Consider the following 22,643-nt stretch of genomic DNA (forward strand, 5'->3'; position numbering starts at 1 on the left):
TTTTTGAACAGTGATTTGCGTGTTGTTCTCGGGACTTTACTCCGTTTTTCATAGGCGGTCAAAATGAAACTTGACTGAAAACAGAAATCGAGTTTCTGTGAGCATCAAAAGTTAGGTAATCTCACACATAAATTTAATCACATCCTGATCAACTAATATTCAACACAAATACATTTGGAACCACTATGATCAAGACATTGGACACAAACACTTGCACTCAGTCTGATTTGAGGTTCATGATAAACTTTCGACAAATGGTGATTTTTTTTCGGTAAAATTAAGCCCATATTTTTCGAAAGGTTATGATAAAACGCCCTTAAGTTACATGCAGGTCTATATGTACTGGTATATGGGCGAATATTAAGAAGAGGAATGTTTTAATTCCAATAAAGGCAAACATGAAGTACATGTACTTGCACTGATTGAAATAGCATGCCTTCAAAATCCACATGCATGATTGAATCCAGAGATTTGACTAAACTATATCACATATGTTACATTTGACTTCTCATTTCCTATCATTTACTTCCCTTTCAGCAGGGGGAAAAGGGGGTTACATTCCTTCTGCATCTGCCTATGTTGTTTTCACAACACAACTCATTGGAAACTACACAGAATTTTTGAACTGTGCTAGACTGCCTGTAGTTGGGCTTCTGGAAAAGGCTATCCAAACTACTCATCAATTTCTGCTACACAAAAAATAACATTTGATGCAGAATGGAGAGTTTCTTCATGAATTATTTGCCAGTATTGTAGTGTTATGCAAATCAAAGTAGTTCCATTCACCAGATGACCTTAAGAATTTAAGTTAGATATCACTAAAAACAAGGAGTTCAATGTAGAAGGATTAGAATCTTGTGCACTTTTACATAATATGTTAATAAATACGTTGCATGTGGTGATTAACATGCAGGATTACCCATGATACATTTCGTTGATGCTAAGTGTCCTAAGATAAATGTATTAAATACATATTGCAATACTTTGAAGCAATACAATGTATTATGATATGAATCATCATACATTGTACAATATATTACCTTGCAGTAACAGCAGACAATCTATATTCAGTCATTATTTAGGAATCCCAAATCCAAATTTTGATTAAAATTGTGTAAGAGCATTCACAAATTTGTATGACCACTCTTCTGTGCTTATCAAAGTTTTTCAGAATGTGGCACATGTAAAACAAAAATTGATTAAAGATTTAATAAGAAAAGAAGGAAAATTTTTGTGTCACAATTCAGGACGGGGTACGATACAGGAATTTTTTTAACCATGAAAATATAACTAATTGTTAAATCATTACACCCGTCCTGGTAATCCTAATCTTTTAAGATAGCATAATGATTATACCAGCTTCAGCTTTTTCATTGTAAACATCTACATATGTGTATATTATCTTATTTTTATTTTTATGTGTTGGGGACATTTAATGTTTATCTTGTAACCCTCCATAATGGTGTACTTACTAGAGAAATAAACAAAATTCTGTTTTTATTTTGCATAGGTTTTTAGTCATGAGTGGTAAAGGGAAGAAGCGACCAAAGTCTTACTACTTAAAATGTGCTCACAAAAAGGTAAAAAAAGGACACTCCCTAGACGTGAACATGAAGGGATTTTTAGTCACTTGTAATGGGAATGAGAAACAAGCAGTTAGGGAAATGTACAACTTGTTGAATGAGTATGGTGATAAATTGTATGGACAAGAAAAGGTAAGTCTGATTAACTATAGAAGTTCACATGTAAATGTCAACAAATCAAAATTGAAATCCTCCTTTTTTTGACATGACAAATTAAAAGAAAAATTGACTCACAAAGAAAACTATGACAGAAATGCAAAGCTGAAAACCAATTTAATAACAAATCATTAGTCATAACATTAAAATAATGGGTAGGATTTTATACTTTGATTTAAAATATTCACTGTTGCAATCCAATTGCTCATTGAAAATAAAGTTAGTTACATCAATTGAACATACTTTAAATAGCCACTGTCAAAAACTTTATTATAAGTGTATGGATTGCTTTGAAATTGTAGTACAAGGTGCCGTGCCACAAAAGGATAGCTGGCATTGATTTAAGGTGTTGTGCTTATTGAAGAATAAGGGGCCTAATGGACCATTGCACTTCTGGTCAAATTCTTTTCCTGTGTCAAAATTCAGTTGCGAGCGAAATTCAGAGCTTATCTATCTTATATGGTGTGTTCATACTTGCCCCAACTGTTCAGGGTTGGATCTCTGCAGTGGTATCTGGCTGGGCCCTGTGAAGCATTTTTATTCAACACTATGAAATACTGATTTTTTTTTTAAAAACCATAAAATTTGTCTATATGACAGAGTCCACAAAAATAAGCAACCATGAAAATTTATACATTTGTAGTACTTCATGAAGAAATATTATCATATGGAGTAAATATGCTTTCACAATAGTAAAAATACACATCCACAAGTACATTTTGTTGTAGTTTTCATTTCCTTTGAAGTTGACACAAAATACTGAAGAAACAGAGGAAAGTAGCGAAGATGAAAGTGAGGAAGAGGAAGACATTGATGCTGCTATGAAGAAAGAGGTCAAGGCTATCAAGGAGGTCAAGGTCACAGAAAGAAGATTTCAAAATGTTAATACAAAATCTAGAAATACAATATTTATCAAAACATTAATAGAGAATCCATGTGATATGGCTCAAAACATTTTGTCTGATATCTTGGAAAGTGGAATACAAAAATCAAGATTTGCAATAAGAATGTTGCCAATAGAAAATGTTTGCAAAGCTCGTTTGAATGAGATGGAAGATTGTGGAAAAGAACTTTTTAAGAAGTACTTCGAAACCCCTTTAGGTTCTGGTCTTAGTTACACAACTCTTTTCACTAGGAGAAATAATACTGACCTTGCAAGGGAAACAGTGATCCCTCGGCTAGGCCAGTTAATTAAAGACTTAAATCCTTTACATAAAGTAAATCATGTGAGTCCTGATTGTGTTATCTTAGTTGAAATTATAGGAAATCTGTGTTGTATGAGTGTTGTAAAAGATTTCTTCAAATTGAAAAAATACAATTTGATTGAAGTTAGTAAAGTGAAAGATTCTCAAAATAAATATGTCAATGAAGCAGTGGTAAGCTCTGAGAGTCAAGAAAATGATAAAAAGAATGGAAATGAAATTGTACAGAGTGAAGGACAAGATTTAGGGGATCAAGTTGAAGAGCAAAAATCAGAAATAACTACATCTGGTCCATTATCATCAGACAATTTCTCTGGAGAACCTAATAGTTCAGACACTAGACATGAAATTAAGCCAACATCTAGGAAAAGAAAAGCACCAAGTCTTTCAAGGGAGGAAACTGAGATTGTCCATGATTTAGCAATACCTAGAAACAAAACTGTTGTCATGGAGACATTTAATAAAAGTGAGACCGTTGTGATGGAATCTTTGCCAAGGTCAGAGACTGTTGTCATGGAAAACTTGGATAGAAAAGAGAGTGTGATGGATGCCTTGTGTAAAGGAGAGAGTGTTATGGAGATGAGTGTGCCAGCTGAGAGCGTTATGGATGTTTTACATGCTGGGGAGAGTGTTATGGATAATGATGATGAATTAGACTTAACATGAGAACTGCTCCTTCTTTTGGGAGTTGATATAAGATATTTATATAGGAATAAAGCTTAACACTAAGACGTTTACTGTAAACTTCTTGATTTTTAGCTCACCTGGCCATGTAAACTATTACTGCACTTTGCATCAGTGGTCTGTTGTCGTTCTTAAACAATTTTTCAAACATCTTTTTCTCTGAAACTACTAAATGGATTAGAATGAAACTTAGCATGATTATTCTTTGGGGTATTCTCCACAAAATGACTATTTGGATTTTTCATCCTTGAAAAAACGTGGCATCTGTTACTAAAAATGGAACATAGTGGTCACAGCAGTTGAGGTGAGCTTATGCCATCATTTGGAATCTATCATCATCGTTGTGGACAAAAATTCAGTTAATTTTAACTTAGTCTGTCTCATTCCTCAAGTTTTTCTAATAAGCAAATGGTTAACAAGGTGAGCAATTCAGGCTGTCTTGAGCCTCTAGTTTACCTGTTAGGTTCAACCAAATTCTGACATAGGATAATAGTGTTCAGCATGATGAGATCTATCTGGGGTCACATTTTGGTGAAAATCTGTTTTCCCATATTGGAGTCGTTGCCCCTTTTTATGCTTTTTTTGCTATTTTTAACGTTATTACTTTAAAAAATCTTCTCACTTGAAAATAATTGACCAATTTGTACTAATTTTTGTATTAATATTCTGCATAGAACTGATGTCGGGATTTTGATACGTACAGAAACATAGCTGCTGTTACTAAAAATAGAACAAAGGGGTCAAACTGAAGTTCTTCCCATATTTTTCCAAAACCATAAGCCAAATCCTTTCAATTGTCAAAATGATCCTAACTGTAAGCCCTACAAAGGTCTGCATTGAAACAATGTTGTAAAAGGACTTCTTATTAGAGTTATTGCCCTTGAAAGGTGAAACATGGCATTTCATTTTCTTTTTTTGTTTTTTACAGTATTCAGCCAATATCTTAAAAACTATAGTAGATAGAAAGAAACTTTCAGCTGCTGAATGATCCTTATTATAAGGCTTACTAAAGTCTTAGGGGATGATTGCATGATTACTCCTTGTTAGAGTTATTGCCCTTGAAAGGTAAATTGAAAATAAAAAAAAAATATTATGTTTTTAGCAGTTTTCAGCTGATATCTTAAAAACTATAATAGATAAAAAGAATTTTTCATTTGATAAAATGGTCTTACGGTAAGGCCGCGACAAAGGCCTGCATTGGATCAAAGTGTCAGAGGACTTCTTATTAGAGTTATTGCCCTTGAAAGGTGAAACATGGCATTTTCTTTTTTTGTTTTTTGTTTTCACATTTTTCAGCCAGTCTTAAAACTAAAACTGGTAAAAAGAAACTTTCAATTGCTGAAATGATCCTTAGTATAAGGCCTATAAATGTACGAGGAGATTAAAGTTGCATAATGACTCCTTGTTAGAGTTATTGTCCTTGAAAGGGAAAAATTAGAATTAAAAAAAAATATGTTTTAGCAGTTTAGTTTTCAGCTGATATCTTGAAATCTGTAATAGATAGAAAGACAGAAACTTTCATTTGTCAAAATGATCCTTATGGTAAGTCCTACCAGTCGTAATTGAGTGATATTGTGGGACAACTCTTTGTTAAGAGTTATTGCCCTTGAAAGGCAAAATTTAATCAAGGTAGTGATTCAGGCTCCACTTGCTTTTGGTCTGGTTTTGAAATTTTTATTTAAATTTAAAATTTTGTGCAATGTAGTGTCCAAACCATTTGTTGTGTCCATAAGAAATTGTAAGTCCTTATGCTTAAGTGTGTCAAAAACTAATATTGTGTCCACACTTGTCCTAACTGCTCAGGGTTAAACCACTGAGGTTGTATTATGCTGCACTTGGCAAAGCTTTTTATTTGCAAATTTCTCCAAAACCATACAGTTTAGCCAAATTCCGACATGGGGTGAAAGTGTTCAGTGTGATGAGATCCATCTGTTCGAAAATTGTCCTGAATATCCAATGACCGATGTAGGAGTAATTGTCCTTTTTCAGTTTTTGTTTCAATTTTTTATATTGTAATTTTCAAAATCTGACACTACAGGACTGATTGGAACCTAACTAGGCATGATTTTTTCTTAGGGCATCCTGCACAAAATAACATTTGGGTTTTTTGATGCATGTAATTACTATAAATAAAACATAGGGGTTTAACAGTATGTTTTCAAAAATATCTCCAAAACTATTAGGTTTAGCCAATTCTGACAGAAGCTGAAAGTGTTCAGCCTGAATACAATGTACCAATTTCTTTGAAAATTTGTGAATTGATATTAGAGTTATTGCCCTTTTTCTACTTTTTTCAATGCTGTCATTTTAAAAATCTTCTCTAAAACTGCCAAGAAAATTGACTGGAAGTTGGCATGCTTGTTCCTTTGAGTTTCCTGCACAAAATGATCATTGGGATTTTTTATCTGTGAATTAACATGGCTGCAGGTACAAAAGATAGGGCGTTGGGATCAAAATGCTGTTCTTGTTACTTTTTTCACACAACTATAGCAGGATCCTAAACATGAACTATATGAAAGGTAAATATGATATTCTGAGTTGAATAGCAGTAATGAGTTTTTGACCGGGCAGCAATTTTCCAAATGGCTGCTTTTTTCAAGCCAATTTTTATGCTTACTTCGATTTTAATGATAATTGGTTCTAAATAATGAATGGCCAAATTTGAGTTTGTGCCTTTTTTTTGGTCCATATACCAGGTGGGCGATATCGGCTTCTGGGAGCCTCTAGCTTAATATTACAAGAAAAAAAGTTTGCTGATCCCTTATTTTTGTTTTGAGGTATGAAATAATGTCGGAAAAGTGTTCTTTCTTCATACAAATTTTTAAGAAATTTTATTTACAAATTTTTTATTTGTAAGTGAAACTGAAATTTCCATATAGAATCTACATAAAATGTAAAAAAATTGTGTATAATTACACTAATTATCTTGAAAGCAAGTTCAGTGACGTATGTTTTTATCTAAAAATTTTACTGTATGTTTGTTCCAGGTCATCTTTGATAAATAAGAAAAATCTATCTACTATAAGTATTTTGTGTGATCTACTTTAATATAAAACAAATGGAAGACCAGATTTGATTTTTGGGGTTGTCACTTGAGCTAAGTAAAATTAGGGGCCACAACAAGTATTTTTTTTCTGAATTATTGGCGATAGCTTGTTTATTTCTGGTCTGATTTTGACAATTCTTTTTAATAGATTCCTCATGAAAATCTCTGCCTGCATTTTTCTATCAAAATTCATATATCTTTTACAGTTTTGAATTAAGTAGTCAAAAGGGGCCATGCCCTAAAAAGTGGACTTTTTAAATTTTTTTCAGATTTTTTTTTATTGGATTTCATAAGAAAATCCATGCCTAAATACAAGAGCTTTAAGAAGTATGCTTACTAAATTAACCTATCATTTACCTTTTTTTTTTTTTAGAAAATGAGGTACTGGTACTAAGTGATCCATGAATGAACCCTGAAGCAGACCTTTATACTTTCTAATTGAATTCCAAATATTTTGCAAAATTGTGTCCATAATTAACTATAAATCCCTACGGATCCACACTTGCCTTAAGTGAACAAAATTGAACTGGTTGCGCTTGTATCATGCTGCGCTTGGTAAAACTTTTTTATTTTATAATGATATGGTCCTATAATTATATTATAACTGTTTATGCAGCTTTGAGGCAATCTGTTCTTTTAATCTCTAAAATCCTGATATCATGTGATTTTAAGATAAGGCACTTCTATCAGATAACTAACATCTGTGTCATATTCCTTAGACACTTGGTTGTCAGGCAATAATTTTGATGCTAATGGATCTTGATATAACCTTCAAAGAAGGTTCCATAAAAAAATTGATTGTTTCATGGGATGCATTTTCAGGTCTGTCACACTTCTACTTCAAGGCAACCTAGTCATTTCTGTCTTGGACCCATTTATTACCCTAAAAACCATAGTGGAGAATGTACAATTTCTTTCCTAATGCTAGGATGGCATGAAATAAAAGCAAAAACATTGATTTCATATTGTTTTATTGAGGTGAATGGTAATCTGTACAATGAATGTGACCAGTTAAAATAATGAGCACTGTCTATTTCAGTATGAAAAGAGGGTTTGTAGCACCGAGGTTAAAGATCAATAATTAGGACTAAATGCTGCTACAAAAACACAAGTCAGAACAGATAACCCAGCTATACTGAACAATACTTGTGTTAATTATTCACGATTACAAATTAAAGCTGAAGTCAGATTAAATGTGAGAATGGTTGTGTTGACATGTAAAACAAAGAATTTAGTTATGACTTAAGTTGAAAAAATGGTTTTTTTTTAATATTACAGGATACCGTACAAAACTAAATAAAATAGCCCACAGAAAAGTATACTTCAAAAAGCTTCTACTTAAAATTAAAAGACACTATTAATTGATCTTCGTAAAAGCAACTTGGATTTCATGAAAAAATAACACAATCACTTTTGACAGTACATAAAAATGTCAATGTATTGACATTTTAATTTTAAAAGGATCCTAGATGCTTTTTCTACCAGTATGTTTAAGCTAATAAAGGCATCAACAATGCTTACCTTAAAATAGCTATATATAACTATTAAAAAATTCAAACCAGTGGATAAAACATTAACACGCTATTTTATTTTAAAAAAAAATATAAAAATAATAGGTGATAACCAGGGCAAAACCTCCTGTATAAATTGCATTTTTATTTTAAAATACTTGAAAGTTGGAGTATTATGTTTGGTTAAATTACAATAGTAATGCTAGCACTAACACATTCACAACATGCAGATTACCTCCAACAGAAGAAACCTGTATATATAAATATATAAAGGCACACCACAGTAATCACAGGACTTCAGAAAGTAATCACAAAGGGAGACAACTTCGTCTCTTATTCTAAGGGAGATAATTTTCATGCAGACAATTATGTCATGGATATATGTTTGTTAATATAGTTGTGTATTGCTTTGTTGGTTAAAGAAATTGGCACAAAATGATAACTGCATAGAAAAATAAAAACAAGAGTATCTGTCAAATAAGAGAAATGCACAGTTTGTTCTCTCCGTGACTAAAGAACCATGGAATATGGATTGAATCTTACTTTAAAGTATGATACAATAAAGTAATTTCTTATAAGTTCCATAACCATGTGAAAATCTGCATGGTTAAATCCTTCACAAGGGCAACTGGCCACTTCAACAGAAGTACAGACTTATAATAGTATCGAACTTCAGTTTCCTAGACATTAATGTTAAATGGCTTACATTAGCCAACCATCTAGTTTTTTAGATGTCAAAGAAGATTATTTTTTTTGTAAGAAAGAATCTCAATATACCAAATTCAAGAATAAAATATTGAACATTTCTAAAGAAAGAATAAATGAAGAATGTGAGGGTAAGAGTCAAAGGTCAGCCAACAAAAAAAAGAGGTATTTTTTTAAAAGAATCTGTAAAGTTCAGGGTGTAACGAGTATAATGGTGAGCTGTAAACAATCACATCAATAAACAGATCAAAACAGAACACACAACTGAAAACATTCAACCCAAATCTGTAATAAGGAAGCAGTTTAATATCAGTGCCATGTCATGAAATGTCAACAATTTAATAAAATCTACCAAAAATTAAAAAGGGGACATTTGTGATATGAAAATTCAAGAGTTCTAAAATATTTTTATCAGTTTATTACATTACTATTTCCACACTTCTACACCCAGCATAAGAGCCTAAGAAGAACAAAAAATTGACTGGACTTTTATACAAAGATCCAAATAAATAAATTCCAAGATAGCAAAGATTTGAAACTACTTCGTCACCAGATATGAAATCAGCTGATGATGTCCACTCTATATACAATGATATGTTAGTGTCAGTATAAATATTCCTTTACTTTTTACAAAACTGTACATTTATCACTAGACTAACATACCTAGCATGCATACATAAAATACAACTTGTTCACTCAAACAACCAAATCAACATACCATTCATTCATAAAAATAATTAAAACAATCATCCTACACTTATAACTTTTTTCACCAATGTGCATTGATTTCCTTTCATTCTCTGTAAAAATAGACCATTTTTCAATAATATTATGTTACAATTTTAAGCAGTGCTAAAATAATTTCTGAGAAATTGGAAGAAACAACCTTTATAAATTTACCTGAATTTAGAAAGAAAATTAATACAGCTACGCAAACAAAATAATATTGATAAATCCCAGCTTATTGTCTGTTAAACCCCAATTGACATATCTAGTTAAAGAACAGAGAAAAAATTGCTAATTGCTAATACTGCATATTTTTAAAATTTACTTATATAAGTGCCATAGAGGATGAAATTAAATATACCTCTATACATGAAGGAATAAATAAGCATTGAAGTACAGAATTGCTTTCTTTTCAGTCAAAACCTTGAGACATTTTCAAACATGAACACTAAATACAGATCAACTGTAACATTACAATTTAAAAACCATCAACTAAAGATTGCCACAACAAAAAACATGGTAAAATTTTATCTTTATTTTATTTTAAACTTTCTAAAAATGATAAAACTCTCTGAAGATCAAGTGAGTAAATTTTGTTTAATTACCAACTAACATCACTTCTCTTAAATAATTACTATGTCATCAAAAATGAAACTACACAGTACTTATTGTCTAAAAATAGCCTAAATCTTAAAATGAAAGTAGATAAAAACATTAAACTACAAGATATTCCAAAATGAAATGAATAATTATCTATCTTTTTAGTTTTAGCTATTGATAAACATTTTTATTTACTTGTACATGAAGAATGATACTGAAAGAAGTTTATAGAAATGATAAGTTATAAATGGTCATTATCACAATAGTTCCACACTTATAATTTTTTTACTGTTTGTAAAATTAACTAGAAATTTTCAAGTGTGATTTCTTATTTATAAATCATTTCTGTGATGGAGTTGGATTGTATTACATTTCTTTATGATGGTATAGAACTTTGAAAAAAATAATAAAATCAATCAGAATCATTTCCTGAAGACTACGATGTAAAGGAAGCATATTAATTCATATATGATAAAATTTTACAGGTAAAAGGCTTTTATCAATTATTCTTTTCACAAATGTTTTGAAAAATCATAAAAATATCTATATGTTATACAAAGATATGAAAATGGTGATCTAAAGAAGTAAAGAAAGTAAAATGATTTTTATATTGTACAAAAAATATAACAAGCAGACTATAATAAATATCACAATTAATATAGAGGCCTCTTTAATCAAGTACCTCTTTACTTGTATCCCAAGCCATTTAAAATGTAGCATTTTGTAGTTTGTCGAACCAGTTGAATGTTGCAGTTTCTACAAATTTATGTTTCTTGCCATCATTCTTGTTTCTAGCTGAGACATTCAACAGTAAGTAGATATTGCATTGATTTAGAAGTTAGGAATGCCGAAATCATGTTTACACCAGAAATTATAGCATATTATGATAATCAGATCATAATACAACTCCCAACTTTTACAGTATGCCATTTGTTATCCTGCCATACATCCAGACCTTTTTTCCTCATGTTCCACTTGTATTTTCACAAGAATTCCCATCCATTCCATAAATTTTCACAATCATGATCACTCAACAGCAAACCCACATGTTTCCTCTACGGCACAAGTCAATTTTGATAACAGTTTCTCGAAAGATTCATACGGAGGGATGTCTATTCGATTAAAACTGAAAAACAAAACACATTATTACTACAATATAAATAACTCATTACAGAATGTAAATCAGAAGTTTTCAATCTTCTCCACTGTTAATCAAGTAAATAGCAACACTGTTGCTTACTTTATGACACAATAAGACACTAAGTCATTAAATCAGGTGACATTGTACTTTTAACACCTGTGCAGTTTAGAAAAAATATGATAACCTTTTTTCAACCACAGAGTCCAAGCTGTGTACATCATTTACCACCTACTTGTTTATAAATCTTCTATGAAGTCATGCTACATAGATGATTATGTCAAGGATTTTCTCATTTTTTACGCCCTTTTATCACATTTACCATGATCTAATATTAATCACTACTACCTACCACGTGTGAGCTTTAGGCAAGTTATCTGTGTTTGTATCAACCAAATGTATTGTAAATAATCTGGGGCCAGCAGCACCTGTAGAGCCTACAAAGTTAAATTGATATAACTTATTATTTGTGATTAACGCACCTGTAGAGCCTACAAAGTTAAATTGATATAACTTATTATTTGTAATTAACTACATTAGATAGCAGATTTGGTAAGTATAGGTGTTGAATGGTTATGACAGAGAGAAAGACATACATGTAGGTTTATATTTGTGCTATTACAGTATATAAAAGTACAATAACTACGACTAAATGCTCCCCTTAACCAGAATTACATTGTGAGCATACTCACTTATTTGGGTAAGAGAAATAGAGAGAAAACAAGAGGCTCCCAGGAGTCTGAATCTCTCACCTTGTTAAAGTTTGCCTTTCACAGGCAATAAATTTAACATGGAGTTGTCCAACAATTTTGACTCAAGAAGATTTTGGTAGGACTATCATAAAGATCATTTCAGTGATCGAAAGTTTCTTTTCATCTATCATAGTTTTCAAGATATTGGCCGAAAACTGTAAAAAAAAAACCTGTAATTTTTCATCTTTCAAAAGCAATAACTCTTCAGGGAGTCACCTGACAACTTTGATCCCTGAAGACTTTTGAAGGCCTCATAATAAGGGTCATTTCAGCTATAGAAACAATTTTGTTACACCTAACAGTTTTGGAGATATATGTGAAAAACTGCTGTCTGACCCCTTTGTTCTATTTTCAGTAACAGCAGCCATGTTTTTCGACGGATCAAAAATCCCCACAACAGTTCTATGTACGATCAGGGGCGTAGCTGCCTATACACAAATACGTACTTTCGGAAAAAGTAACAAAAATAAAAACACACATTTTAAAGATGAAATAAAGGTTTTATGCAATGACAAATCCTTTTTAATACATTATGATACTCCAATATACACCATAAAGTAATTCGCGATATCAAAACCACCAATTCCGGAAATTTTGTACTTTTCCATATCCCAAAATTTATTACATATGCATACCGTGAATGTAGTATAGGCTCTGAAAAACTGGCTCCAAAATCGTTAAAATTCAGGAATTTCCCTCAGGGCTTTGCCTTGCCGGACTCACTGGGGGCCTCAAGCGACCCCCCCCCCACCCAAGACCCCTCGCCGTAATTTTGCATACAACTAAAACAGGCCTAGCTGCGCCCCTGACGATACCCAAAAAAACATTTATACCAAGTTTGGTTCCAATTGGTCAAGTAGTGTCAGAGGAGAAGATTTTTGAAAGAAATAACAAAAAATAGCAAAAAAAAACATTGAAAAAGGGCAATAACTCCAACATGGCTTAATAAATTAAAATGAAAATTTGACCACAGATAGATCTCATCATGCTGAACACTTTAACCCCAGTCAAAATTTGGCTAAACCTAACTGTTTTGGAGATATATGTGAAAAAACTACTGTCTGACCTCTATGTTCTATTATTAGTAACGGATGCCATGTTTTTCGACGGATCAAAATTCCCACAACAGTTATATGCAGGATACCCCAAAGAACATTCATACCAAGTTTGGTTCCAATTGGTCCAGTAGTTTCAGAGGAGAAGAGTTTTGAACAATTGTTAATGACGACGACAGACGCCAAGTGATGGTAATAGCACACATGGCCTTCGGCCAGGTGAGCTAAAAATCAGTTTCATACCAAAAAACATCTGGAAGCATTTTCAAACAAGTCAGGAAGGGCAAATATTTTCAAAAATTTTAAAAGTCCAAGATTGGTAAATTTGTCTAAAGTTATTGCAGCCCAAATTAAATTTGATCTGTTACTTATAAAGATAAAGTCACAAACAAATAATTATCTTAATATCTCTAAATGTAAAAACAAAAAAAAAGACGGGAAAACATGCTAGTATGAAAATGAAATCCTTTCCCTTTCGCATACCTGAAATAATAAATGTACAATATACCCCTTACCTTGTAAGGCTTTAAACCCCTGTAAAGGTACTCTTGAGCTGCCTGTTACAAACTGTAATAATCTTGCTCTCATCTCATCTGAAAAACCATCTACTGCTTTCCAAAACCACTTAACAATGTTAGTATCTGGGTTACAGTGCTTTAATCTTGTGTGCTGCTTCCAATCATCTAAATCTATCTTCCCTAAACCTCCAATCATCAACTAAAATACAAAATAAAGAAATAAATTATTGAATATAAAAGCATTTCAACATATTTTTTTCTGATAAAAACAAAATAATGTTAATAGGGACAGAGCTTTAGTAATGTCCTATATTTGTAGATCTACTGTCAAAACAAGAGTAGCTCAAAATCTTTCTGTCTGAAATGACATTTGCATTTAGGATTAGACTGATTGAACTTTTAACACAAACCCACGTCATGTGTTATAAAAAGTCTTGCATAGTCCCGTTAGTCTAGACAGAGTCCCGTTAGTCTAGACATAGTCCCGTTAGTCTAGACATAGTCCCGTTAGTCTAGACCTCAGCGATATAATAACATAATGGTGCATGATGAACGAAGTCAAAGTTGAGTTAAAATAGTTCCACTCCTTCATAGGCTAAGCCAAAAATCATATCATCATCCTCTACATTACCTATATAGCTACTTATTATTCTAATGTCAAATTAGTTGTTATATGGAATTTCATTGGAAAACACATTAAATTTAAGGCAACAATTCCACATTTCTGACTGTCTCAAACTTTTTACGAGTCAGCTAAGTATTTTCTAAGATTTTCAATTGCTATTTTCACAGATATATTTGAAAATAGTATGGAGATAATCACATTGTATTTGAAGACTTCTTGTTGTCAATCTATATTTGACAGCAGCAAATAACCCTTACTGGCTACTCTTATCCATCCCGTCCACACAATTTTCCACTGTCAAATACAATGCAATTAACTCCATCCATTTCAATACAATACATTACCTCTAATTCTCTTTCATCAAATGGTTTAAGCATGTGTTGTGGAATTATCTCATTAAAACCTTTTTGTAGAGCCAAGAACTGTGCCTCAATTCCTCTCATGAATCTCCACTGAACATACAACCTACAGAAAGACAATGATTGCTTATAACCACTTTAACCCAAATATAATAAATGAACAAAATATGCAACAACTTTCAAGTTTTGTTTAAGTCATACAATTTTCCATTATTTTTGTCACCATTTTTTCCCAATTTCTATTTGAAATAAGTTTTTTAATTTATAGAGTTTGCCATTGAAAACATTCAAATCTTTGTTTCCAAATAAATTTACAATCTTTAGAAAAATTCAAATATGTAAACCTCGTTTTGAAAATGGGCAACTTTAGCATTTGCGGATTGATATTTATTATCATAAAATCTATAATATCTCACCGGACATATTCCTTTTTATTGTCTTCAGTGACTTTAATATCACATCCACCAGGTTTTAGTTCATACTGTGTCACCTGACCAAAGGAACTGTGTTCTACTGAGAATGTGTGGTCCAATACTGCTTCTATATCATTCTCTCTAAAACAGTAAGTAATTAACTTTAGTCATACTTCCTCTTCAGCTCCAAAAACATGGTTATAATGGGATGTCTTGTGATATATACATATATATCTTTTTTTAAATCACCTTTTTTATATAGGTAGTGATGGACCTTTATCAGCATCTGGCTAGTCATCTAAGTACTACATTTGGTTCATTTAATAATTGAAGATGAATTTAAAGCATGAGTTATTTCCCCTTGACTGTAAATTTCTCCTAAAAACCTTATTGTTCAAATGATCTAGCAACAGTAATTTACTTCATCAACTGACATTTGCTCAATTGAAGCTTAAATAATACAAAATAATGACACTTAGCTGTGAAAACTATACACTTAGTAACACCATAAGACTTGGCGACAATGCCAATTGAAATTAAGATTTCTTTTAGAGTAAATCCTACTATGATATGAAGTACGGTATCTGTCCTTAAATGAAGACCCATGAATGTTAGTATTTGATAGTACATAATACATGTACTTACAACAACCAGACTAGACTTCTATGGAGTTCAGGATCTACCTCCTCTAAGTCATCTAACTGAACAGTTTTACCCAGTAAATGTTTATAGAAAGGCATCGTAAATCCACCATCTAAATAATGTCCATGAAATATGGCTAGGCCAATAATACGACCAACGAAATGGAAATATGATAAATGTTCCTGAAAAGAGAAGCAAATGTACGATAAGCAACATTTCAAGATGAAGGTATGAATTATTGATTTATATCAAATACTTATGGTGTCTGAAAAACATGTTTTAATATATATGCTGACAAATCAACTGAGATATCAAAATTAACATTGGTACAATCCAATTTAATGAAAACTGAAACACAAGGCTCCCAGGAGCGTGAATCACTCACCTGGTTGAATTTTGCCTTTCAAAGGCAATAAATTTAACAAGAAGTTGTCCTGCAATTTTGACTCAAGAAGTCTTTGGTAGGACTTATAAGGATCATTTCAACAACTGATAGTTTCTTTTAATCTATCATGATTTTCAAGATATTGACTGAAAACTGCAAAAAAGAAAAGTCATACACCAAGGAACATTCATACGAAGTTTGGTTCCAATTGATCAAATAATGTCAGAGGAGAAGATTTTCGAAAGAAATAACATTAAAAATAGCAAAAAAAAAACATTAAAAAAAAAGGGGGGCAAGAACTCCAACATGGCTTAACAGGTAAAACCAAAGTTTGACCACAGATAGATCTCATCATGCTGAACACTTTTACCCTATGTCAAAATTTAGCTTAACCTAAAGGTTTAGGAGGTACATGTAAAAAACTACTGTCTGACCGCTATATTCTTTTTTTAGTAACAGCGGCCATGTTTTTCTACGAATCAAAAATCCCCACATCAGTTCTATGCAGGACACCCCAAGAAACATTCATACCAAGTTTGGTTCTATTTAGTCAAGTAGTTTCAGAGGAGAATAATTTTGTATAATAGTTAATGACGACGACGATGGACACCAAGTGATGCCAATAGCTCACACCACCTTTGGCAGGTGAGCTAAAAAAGGGTAAAAAAAGTTTGGGCTTTGTTGTAAAAATGGATGATTTTATTTTAGTGTAATATCATTTTTTGTGATCCCTGTTTGTTTGTTTGTTGGGGTTTGTGATCCCTGAATATACTATATGTAGGCAATAGGAATTACTTTAATTTTTTGTGGTAATAGTTAGAAAAAAAATTGATAAGGTGATATGTTATAAAAGTACAAAATAGTAAATACTTTTAGGGTGTTTTTTTCTTATTTTTGTGTCCAGACATCTACCACTAAAATAGCAAAAATTAAATCACAGCAAAAAAAATACTTATTCAGTACCTCTAAGTAACACATTTGGGAGTGAACTTATTCATTCAAGAATATCAAGAAACAGAGTCCTGGAGTACAATATTTTATATGACTTACAGGATTCACACCAGAATCAGGGTTTATTTGTAATGTATAAATATCATCTCTGGCGTACTGGAATAAACCATAGTACGGGTTCAGCATCTCATGGGATAACAAATACAACCATTCCCTAAAATCATATCCATAACATGTCAATTAAGTGAATGTGGGAGAGCAGGTAAAAACTATTCCCTAAAATTACATCCATAACATGTAAATTAAGTGAATGTGGGAGAGCAGGTAAAAACTATTCCCTAAAATGATATCCATAACATGTAAATTAAGTGAATGTGGGACAGCTGGTAAAATTTATTCCCTAAAATGATATCCATAACATGTCAATTAAGTGAATGTGGGAGAGCAGGTAAAAACTATTCCCTAAAATTATATCCATAACATGTAAATTAAGTGAATGTGGAGAAGCAGGTAAAAACTATTCCCTAAAATTATATCCATAACATGTAAATTAAGTGAATGTGGGAGAGCAGGTAAAAACCATTCTCTAAAATAATATCAATAACATGTAAATTAAGTGAATGTGGGAGAGCAGGTAAAAACTATTCCCTAAAATGATATCCATAACATGTAAATTAAGTGAATGTGGGAGAGCAGGTAAAAACCATTCTCTAAAATAATATCAATAACATGTAAGCTATTGATTGTTCAAAAATAGATTAGAAAGCTATAATGGAATTCATGTCAAATATAATCTGAAAGTTAGACACACAGGAAAAATAGAAAACATTACTGACAAAGTTATATCAACGTATTTTGTAAAATTTGCAATTAATGTCATATTTTTTTCACTAATTACATAATGTACTTAATTACTTTCTAATTTAATTTGTTTTGTCTTCAACAGACATAATGCACACATGTACTACATTGTATGTTTGAAGAAGTTTTATTTACGTTCATTTGTGATTCAATCACAGTTTTGCCAAATTATAAATAATTATGCTTCATTGTGAAAATGTTACAGAAGTTTACTTCTCCTCTTGGCATGACCAATTTTAATGGTCAATAATTACAAGCTTAGAAGAACAAAGATACTTCTATTATCTGAAATTTTCATTAAAAATCAACAACCCTTGGGACTTCCCATAAAGAGAACAGTAGAACTTTCTACCAACATTTTTGCAATACAGCCTTGTATGGTATTTTCTGACGTGTAGATTCCCTAACTGCTACCTAGGCTTCCTCAATAGAAATTTGGTTATGTAAAAAAAAATCAGTTGCCATGTATAATAAACTTGTTAATCTCGGCTACAAATCACTCATAAACTTCATCTCACCTCTGTTTAGTAAAATGTTTGATAGACAAAGGTCCAACCATTTAACAACCAATCAATGTGAGGTCAGACAGTTTGACTAATGGTTCTGTGTGAGTTTCTGCTATGTTATGTAATCCAAAATTAAAATAAATGTCACTGACATTTTAAATCCAAACAAGTAATTCAATAGGCTGACATGTGGGTTTGACCTTTATAGAATAAAAAATACTAGACCAATCTAATTCAACTCATTCAAAATTAGATGAAGCATAAAAATTTCACATTGATGTGTAATAACTATTATATGATAAAGCTACCAGTAACTGTCTTTTTTTTATATTTTGACTTAATTCAACTCAGATGGAAAATTTGTCATTAAATTCATTGTATTTAACTGAAAACCTTCCAACTTTTTATTCTAAGATTTTACTTTTAAGAAATTTCAATGGTATAATCTTTAGCAGTAATTTCCTACATTATTGCCGAAATTTTCTTTCAAGAGTGAAGTAAAAGCAGGCTGTTAGTTTTACATTTACATTCATTATTCTTCCATTGTTCTTACTTCCTCAATATCAGGCTACTGCTGTAACACTTAAATGGCAATATTCAAGGAAAATATTATGTCGACTTTTTTTGGACATTGTGGCTTTGACATAAAGCTGATTAACAGAATGTATTTTAAACAACTCATCAGGACATCACATCTTGCCCTATCAGACTTGCCTTGATTTCAAAACTGCCATTATTCAGTATGCAGAAAGAAGACTCCCCACTGATGCTTTACAATGTGATGATTTTTAAACTGAAATATTTCTTACTTCAATCAATTAAATTACCAACCTGGCTACACCTCCATAATCTAAACCCTCTTCTCCTTTAAACTTCACCATCAGTCTCTTCCGTAAATCTTTGGCTCGTAATTTCATTACTTGCCGATAAGAATCCTAAAAACAAAAAAGGGTGTTTTTTTTAAGAAAAAATATACAAATATATGTAAAACTCCTTCTAAAATTTTTAGTCAAAGTGATCATATGACCTGTTAAATGGAGGAGACAAATGAAAAAAATCTAGACGATTAATAATCAAGATTTCTAGTAGTGATGGGAATGTATTGTGTGATAAGTAGGACAGTGGTTTAAATCAAAACAATACAGAGGCAATGACCAGACTTGCTCAACAGTACTCAATGCTAGCCATGGAAGTATACACCAGTCCTACCTTTTTCTTCAAGAATGATGGATAATACAACCCTATGGCACTATACCAAGAAAACAGTTTCTAAAGTAAACTCATGAATTGTTTTTGTCTGTTCTTTGACATTTGTCTGCAATAGCACTAGCTACATCACAATTGAATAGTACTATAAGCAATATTGAATGCTAATTATTGGAGATCTGCCATAATAATTACATGATAAAAACACAAAACACCTTCTAATAATAAAACACAGATGGTGCATTAAATAAGTATGCATTCACTGAAAATCTGATAATTCTGACACAACATAAAAAAGTCTTATCTCAATTGTAGCTCAGTGTAAAACATTACTGTAGATTAATTAATTCCTCACTAATTACTGTACATAAATGTTATAATGAATTATCATGTAGAAAACAATAAATCAATCACATGTTACATATGAAACCACAAATAGTGTAGGGATAGACTGATAGATTACAAGGAAATAAAAAAAGAAGGATACAGACAGTCTGTTTCGCCTGTGCAAATAATTACATAACCAGAGTATATTACTCAATTTCACAACCACAAAATAGCGAGTATCATACTTAACTTAAGGGAATAGAGTTGGGCCTATCTTGATAAAATAAGGGAATAGAGTTGGCCCTCTCTTGATAAAATAACAAAGGGAATAGAGTTGGTCCTCTCTTGATAAAATAAAGGAACAGAGTTGGCCTCTCTTGATAAAATAACAATCACCTGATGAATTGTCTGAGGTAGTTAACTGGATAACTGACAACAAGATTTTAACTTTCTGTCAATCTTTGATGTCAGAAATTTTAAATCTTCTTGTCAATTGTCCAGTTAAGTACCTCATACATTTTATCAGGTAATGGGAAGTACAACTCCAATCCCTATTTTAAATACATTTATCAGGTAATGGGTATTCAAGGGAAGTGCAACTCCAATCCCTATGTTAAATACATTTATCAGGTAATGGGTATTCAAGGGAAGACCAACTCCAATCCCTATGTTAAATACATTTTATCAGGTAATGGGTATTCAAGGAAAGACCAACTCCAATCCCTATGTTAAATACATTTTATCAGGTAATGGGTATTCAAGTACAACTCCAATCCCTATGTTAAGTATATCACTTGCTGTATATCATAAAGATATAAGTCGATTTCATAGGGTTAGAATTTTGTCACTATCATTTTTTTCTTTCATTTTTAATGAAAACTGAATTTCAGAATCCACTTTGATCAATGCCTAAGAAAGTGACAGAGAAGACTGTTTGTCTCTTTGATAAATTATTTCCTAGTAGGATACATTTCTCTTATCAAGAAAACATGTAAGAAAACTAGTTAAGAATTTTTATAAATGTTAAATTGTATATTGAAATTACTTGTATATTAATTATGACATATATAAACTGAAAAAGTGTGTTGTATTTGACAGAAATGTGCACAAAAATGTTAATTAGTGTCAAAAATAATTATTACAATGACAACCTGATAGTTAAACATTATCTGAAGATTACACAACCAAGAAAGTTTTATTGACGTTTTATGACCCACATGACCACTCTAATTACTATAGAGTACATGAGTTATTTTTCTAGTTTTGTGACTACTACATGATAAACAAACAAGAAATTGTAATAATAAATCATTTATATTTAACTGATATTGAAAATGTAATGAATGATAAAATAGCAAATATTGTTGAAAAAGTAAATAATATCACTTTACATACACCAAAAGTTTTACCAATCATACATGAATTGAAGCCTTATTTCACAAGGCAAAATCATATGAAATACTTTTTAAAATGGAAATTGCAAATTTTCTTAGTGACCACGGAATTACCTTCTATAATGTAGTACAGATATCAATATTATGTAATCTTGTATACTTAATATGTTTTGGAAAGTGTGAAGGGTCATAAGGTTACAGACTACTAGACTCTTAAACAATTTTTTACTGAATTTTCTTCCTTGGGAGAGATATTCCAAATTTTCATTGCTTGAGAGCAGCAAATACAAGTGAAAATTTTTTTTTTTTTCATATTAATCAAGAATCAAATAATACTTCAAGATTTCAATCGATTACTTTTCTTAAAACCTGTATCTCCTTTACTATATATTAGAATTTTAGTTATTAGCAACCTATGCATAGGTAATTATGCAACATAAAATTTCACAATATCATAATACTTTGGGGATTTTCATTGTCAGAATATCACATCAATGACAAATACAATCTGGCTATGATAGAAAATAGCCATTTATGAAAAATATAAGGCCTTTCTTACACTATAAGGAGCAACACAATCAGATAATGTTGACCAAACTGTAATTATTCCAGCCCAGAAAAAGGTTAGACATGGCCAAGAAATTCATACCTCAAAAATTTCTTCCCTTGACACTTCCATCCTACAGTGTCCACCCTGAGGCTGTAAGTTCTGCAACTCTTGTCTTAATATCTTCATCTTTTGGACAAGGTCCCTTTTGTATTTAGGCACTGGTGATTCATTTTCTTTATCTTTTGATCTATTTGAACTCCTTGAATATAAAAGAAAATGTACTCCAACATAAGATGTTCACCATTACATTGATTACATTGTACATGTATCATAAGCACTGATTTATATATAAAACGAATTTACTATTAGCATCATGAAACATTTCCTTAAATGATGCCAATTCCAATTGTTCATACCACGTAACTAAGGATTCAGATTTATAATGGTAAAATTTGAAATGGAAAAAATTCAAGTCTCATAAATGTCCTTTTTAAAAATTCAATGCTACAAAAACACTTACGAAGATCCTCTGTGCTGTAACAACCTTATATTTGCTGACAATCTAGGGTCGGTAAACTGTGTTGTCCGACTATTATGATCAACAAAATACACCCTTCCATTGCCCGTGTGTCGTACTTCCCAACCAGTGGGCAACCGACCCAGGTCTTCCTCTCGGATTTCATCATTAGATAAATCCCTATAAAAAAATATCGTTTAAAAGTTGAAGAGCAAACTCAGGTCTGTTTCA

At 31.6% G+C, this 22,643-nt stretch overlaps 2 protein-coding genes across 4 annotated transcripts in view; one reads left to right on the forward strand and one right to left on the reverse strand.

Moving 5' to 3' along the window:
* Nucleotides 1–10: 10 nt before the first annotated feature.
* Nucleotides 11–3,672, forward strand: LOC148619259 (THUMP domain-containing protein 1-like). 3 transcript variants are annotated; one of them, XM_088578947.1, is made up of 3 exons: nucleotides 11–115; nucleotides 1,511–1,715; nucleotides 2,468–3,672. In XM_088578947.1, exons 2-3 carry the CDS (start codon nucleotides 1,521–1,523, stop codon nucleotides 3,605–3,607), a joined length of 1,335 nt encoding a protein of 444 aa, XP_088435073.1. In that variant the 5' UTR covers nucleotides 11–115; nucleotides 1,511–1,520; the 3' UTR covers nucleotides 3,608–3,672. The 3 variants fall into 3 exon arrangements, with proteins under 3 accessions (XP_088435073.1, XP_088435075.1, XP_088435074.1); XM_088578949.1 differs by having other exon boundaries at nucleotides 2,486–3,672; XM_088578948.1 differs by having other exon boundaries at nucleotides 30–97.
* Nucleotides 3,673–7,625: 3,953 nt separating this feature from the next.
* The window catches only part of LOC148619260 (E3 ubiquitin-protein ligase SMURF2-like), a 37,714-nt gene continuing 22,696 nt past the window's right edge, over nucleotides 7,626–22,643 (reverse strand). Inside the window, exons 9-18 of the mRNA XM_088578944.1 lie at nucleotides 22,416–22,592; nucleotides 21,995–22,154; nucleotides 19,250–19,353; nucleotides 17,151–17,265; nucleotides 15,719–15,897; nucleotides 15,077–15,214; nucleotides 14,646–14,766; nucleotides 13,674–13,875; nucleotides 11,704–11,788; nucleotides 7,626–11,339 (exon numbers count right to left, since the gene is read on the reverse strand). Of these exons, the coding sequence (XP_088435070.1) occupies nucleotides 11,240–11,339; nucleotides 11,704–11,788; nucleotides 13,674–13,875; nucleotides 14,646–14,766; nucleotides 15,077–15,214; nucleotides 15,719–15,897; nucleotides 17,151–17,265; nucleotides 19,250–19,353; nucleotides 21,995–22,154; nucleotides 22,416–22,592 (1,381 nt within the window). The 3' untranslated portion in view covers nucleotides 7,626–11,239. The remainder of the gene's footprint in view (nucleotides 11,340–11,703; nucleotides 11,789–13,673; nucleotides 13,876–14,645; nucleotides 14,767–15,076; nucleotides 15,215–15,718; nucleotides 15,898–17,150; nucleotides 17,266–19,249; nucleotides 19,354–21,994; nucleotides 22,155–22,415; nucleotides 22,593–22,643) is intronic.

The sequence above is a fragment of the Perna viridis genome, chromosome 4 (genome assembly GCF_037379345.1).
Source record: "Perna viridis isolate PV_CMFRI_1.1 ecotype Kerala chromosome 4, ASM3737934v1, whole genome shotgun sequence".
NCBI lineage: Eukaryota > Metazoa > Mollusca > Bivalvia > Mytilida > Mytilidae > Perna > Perna viridis.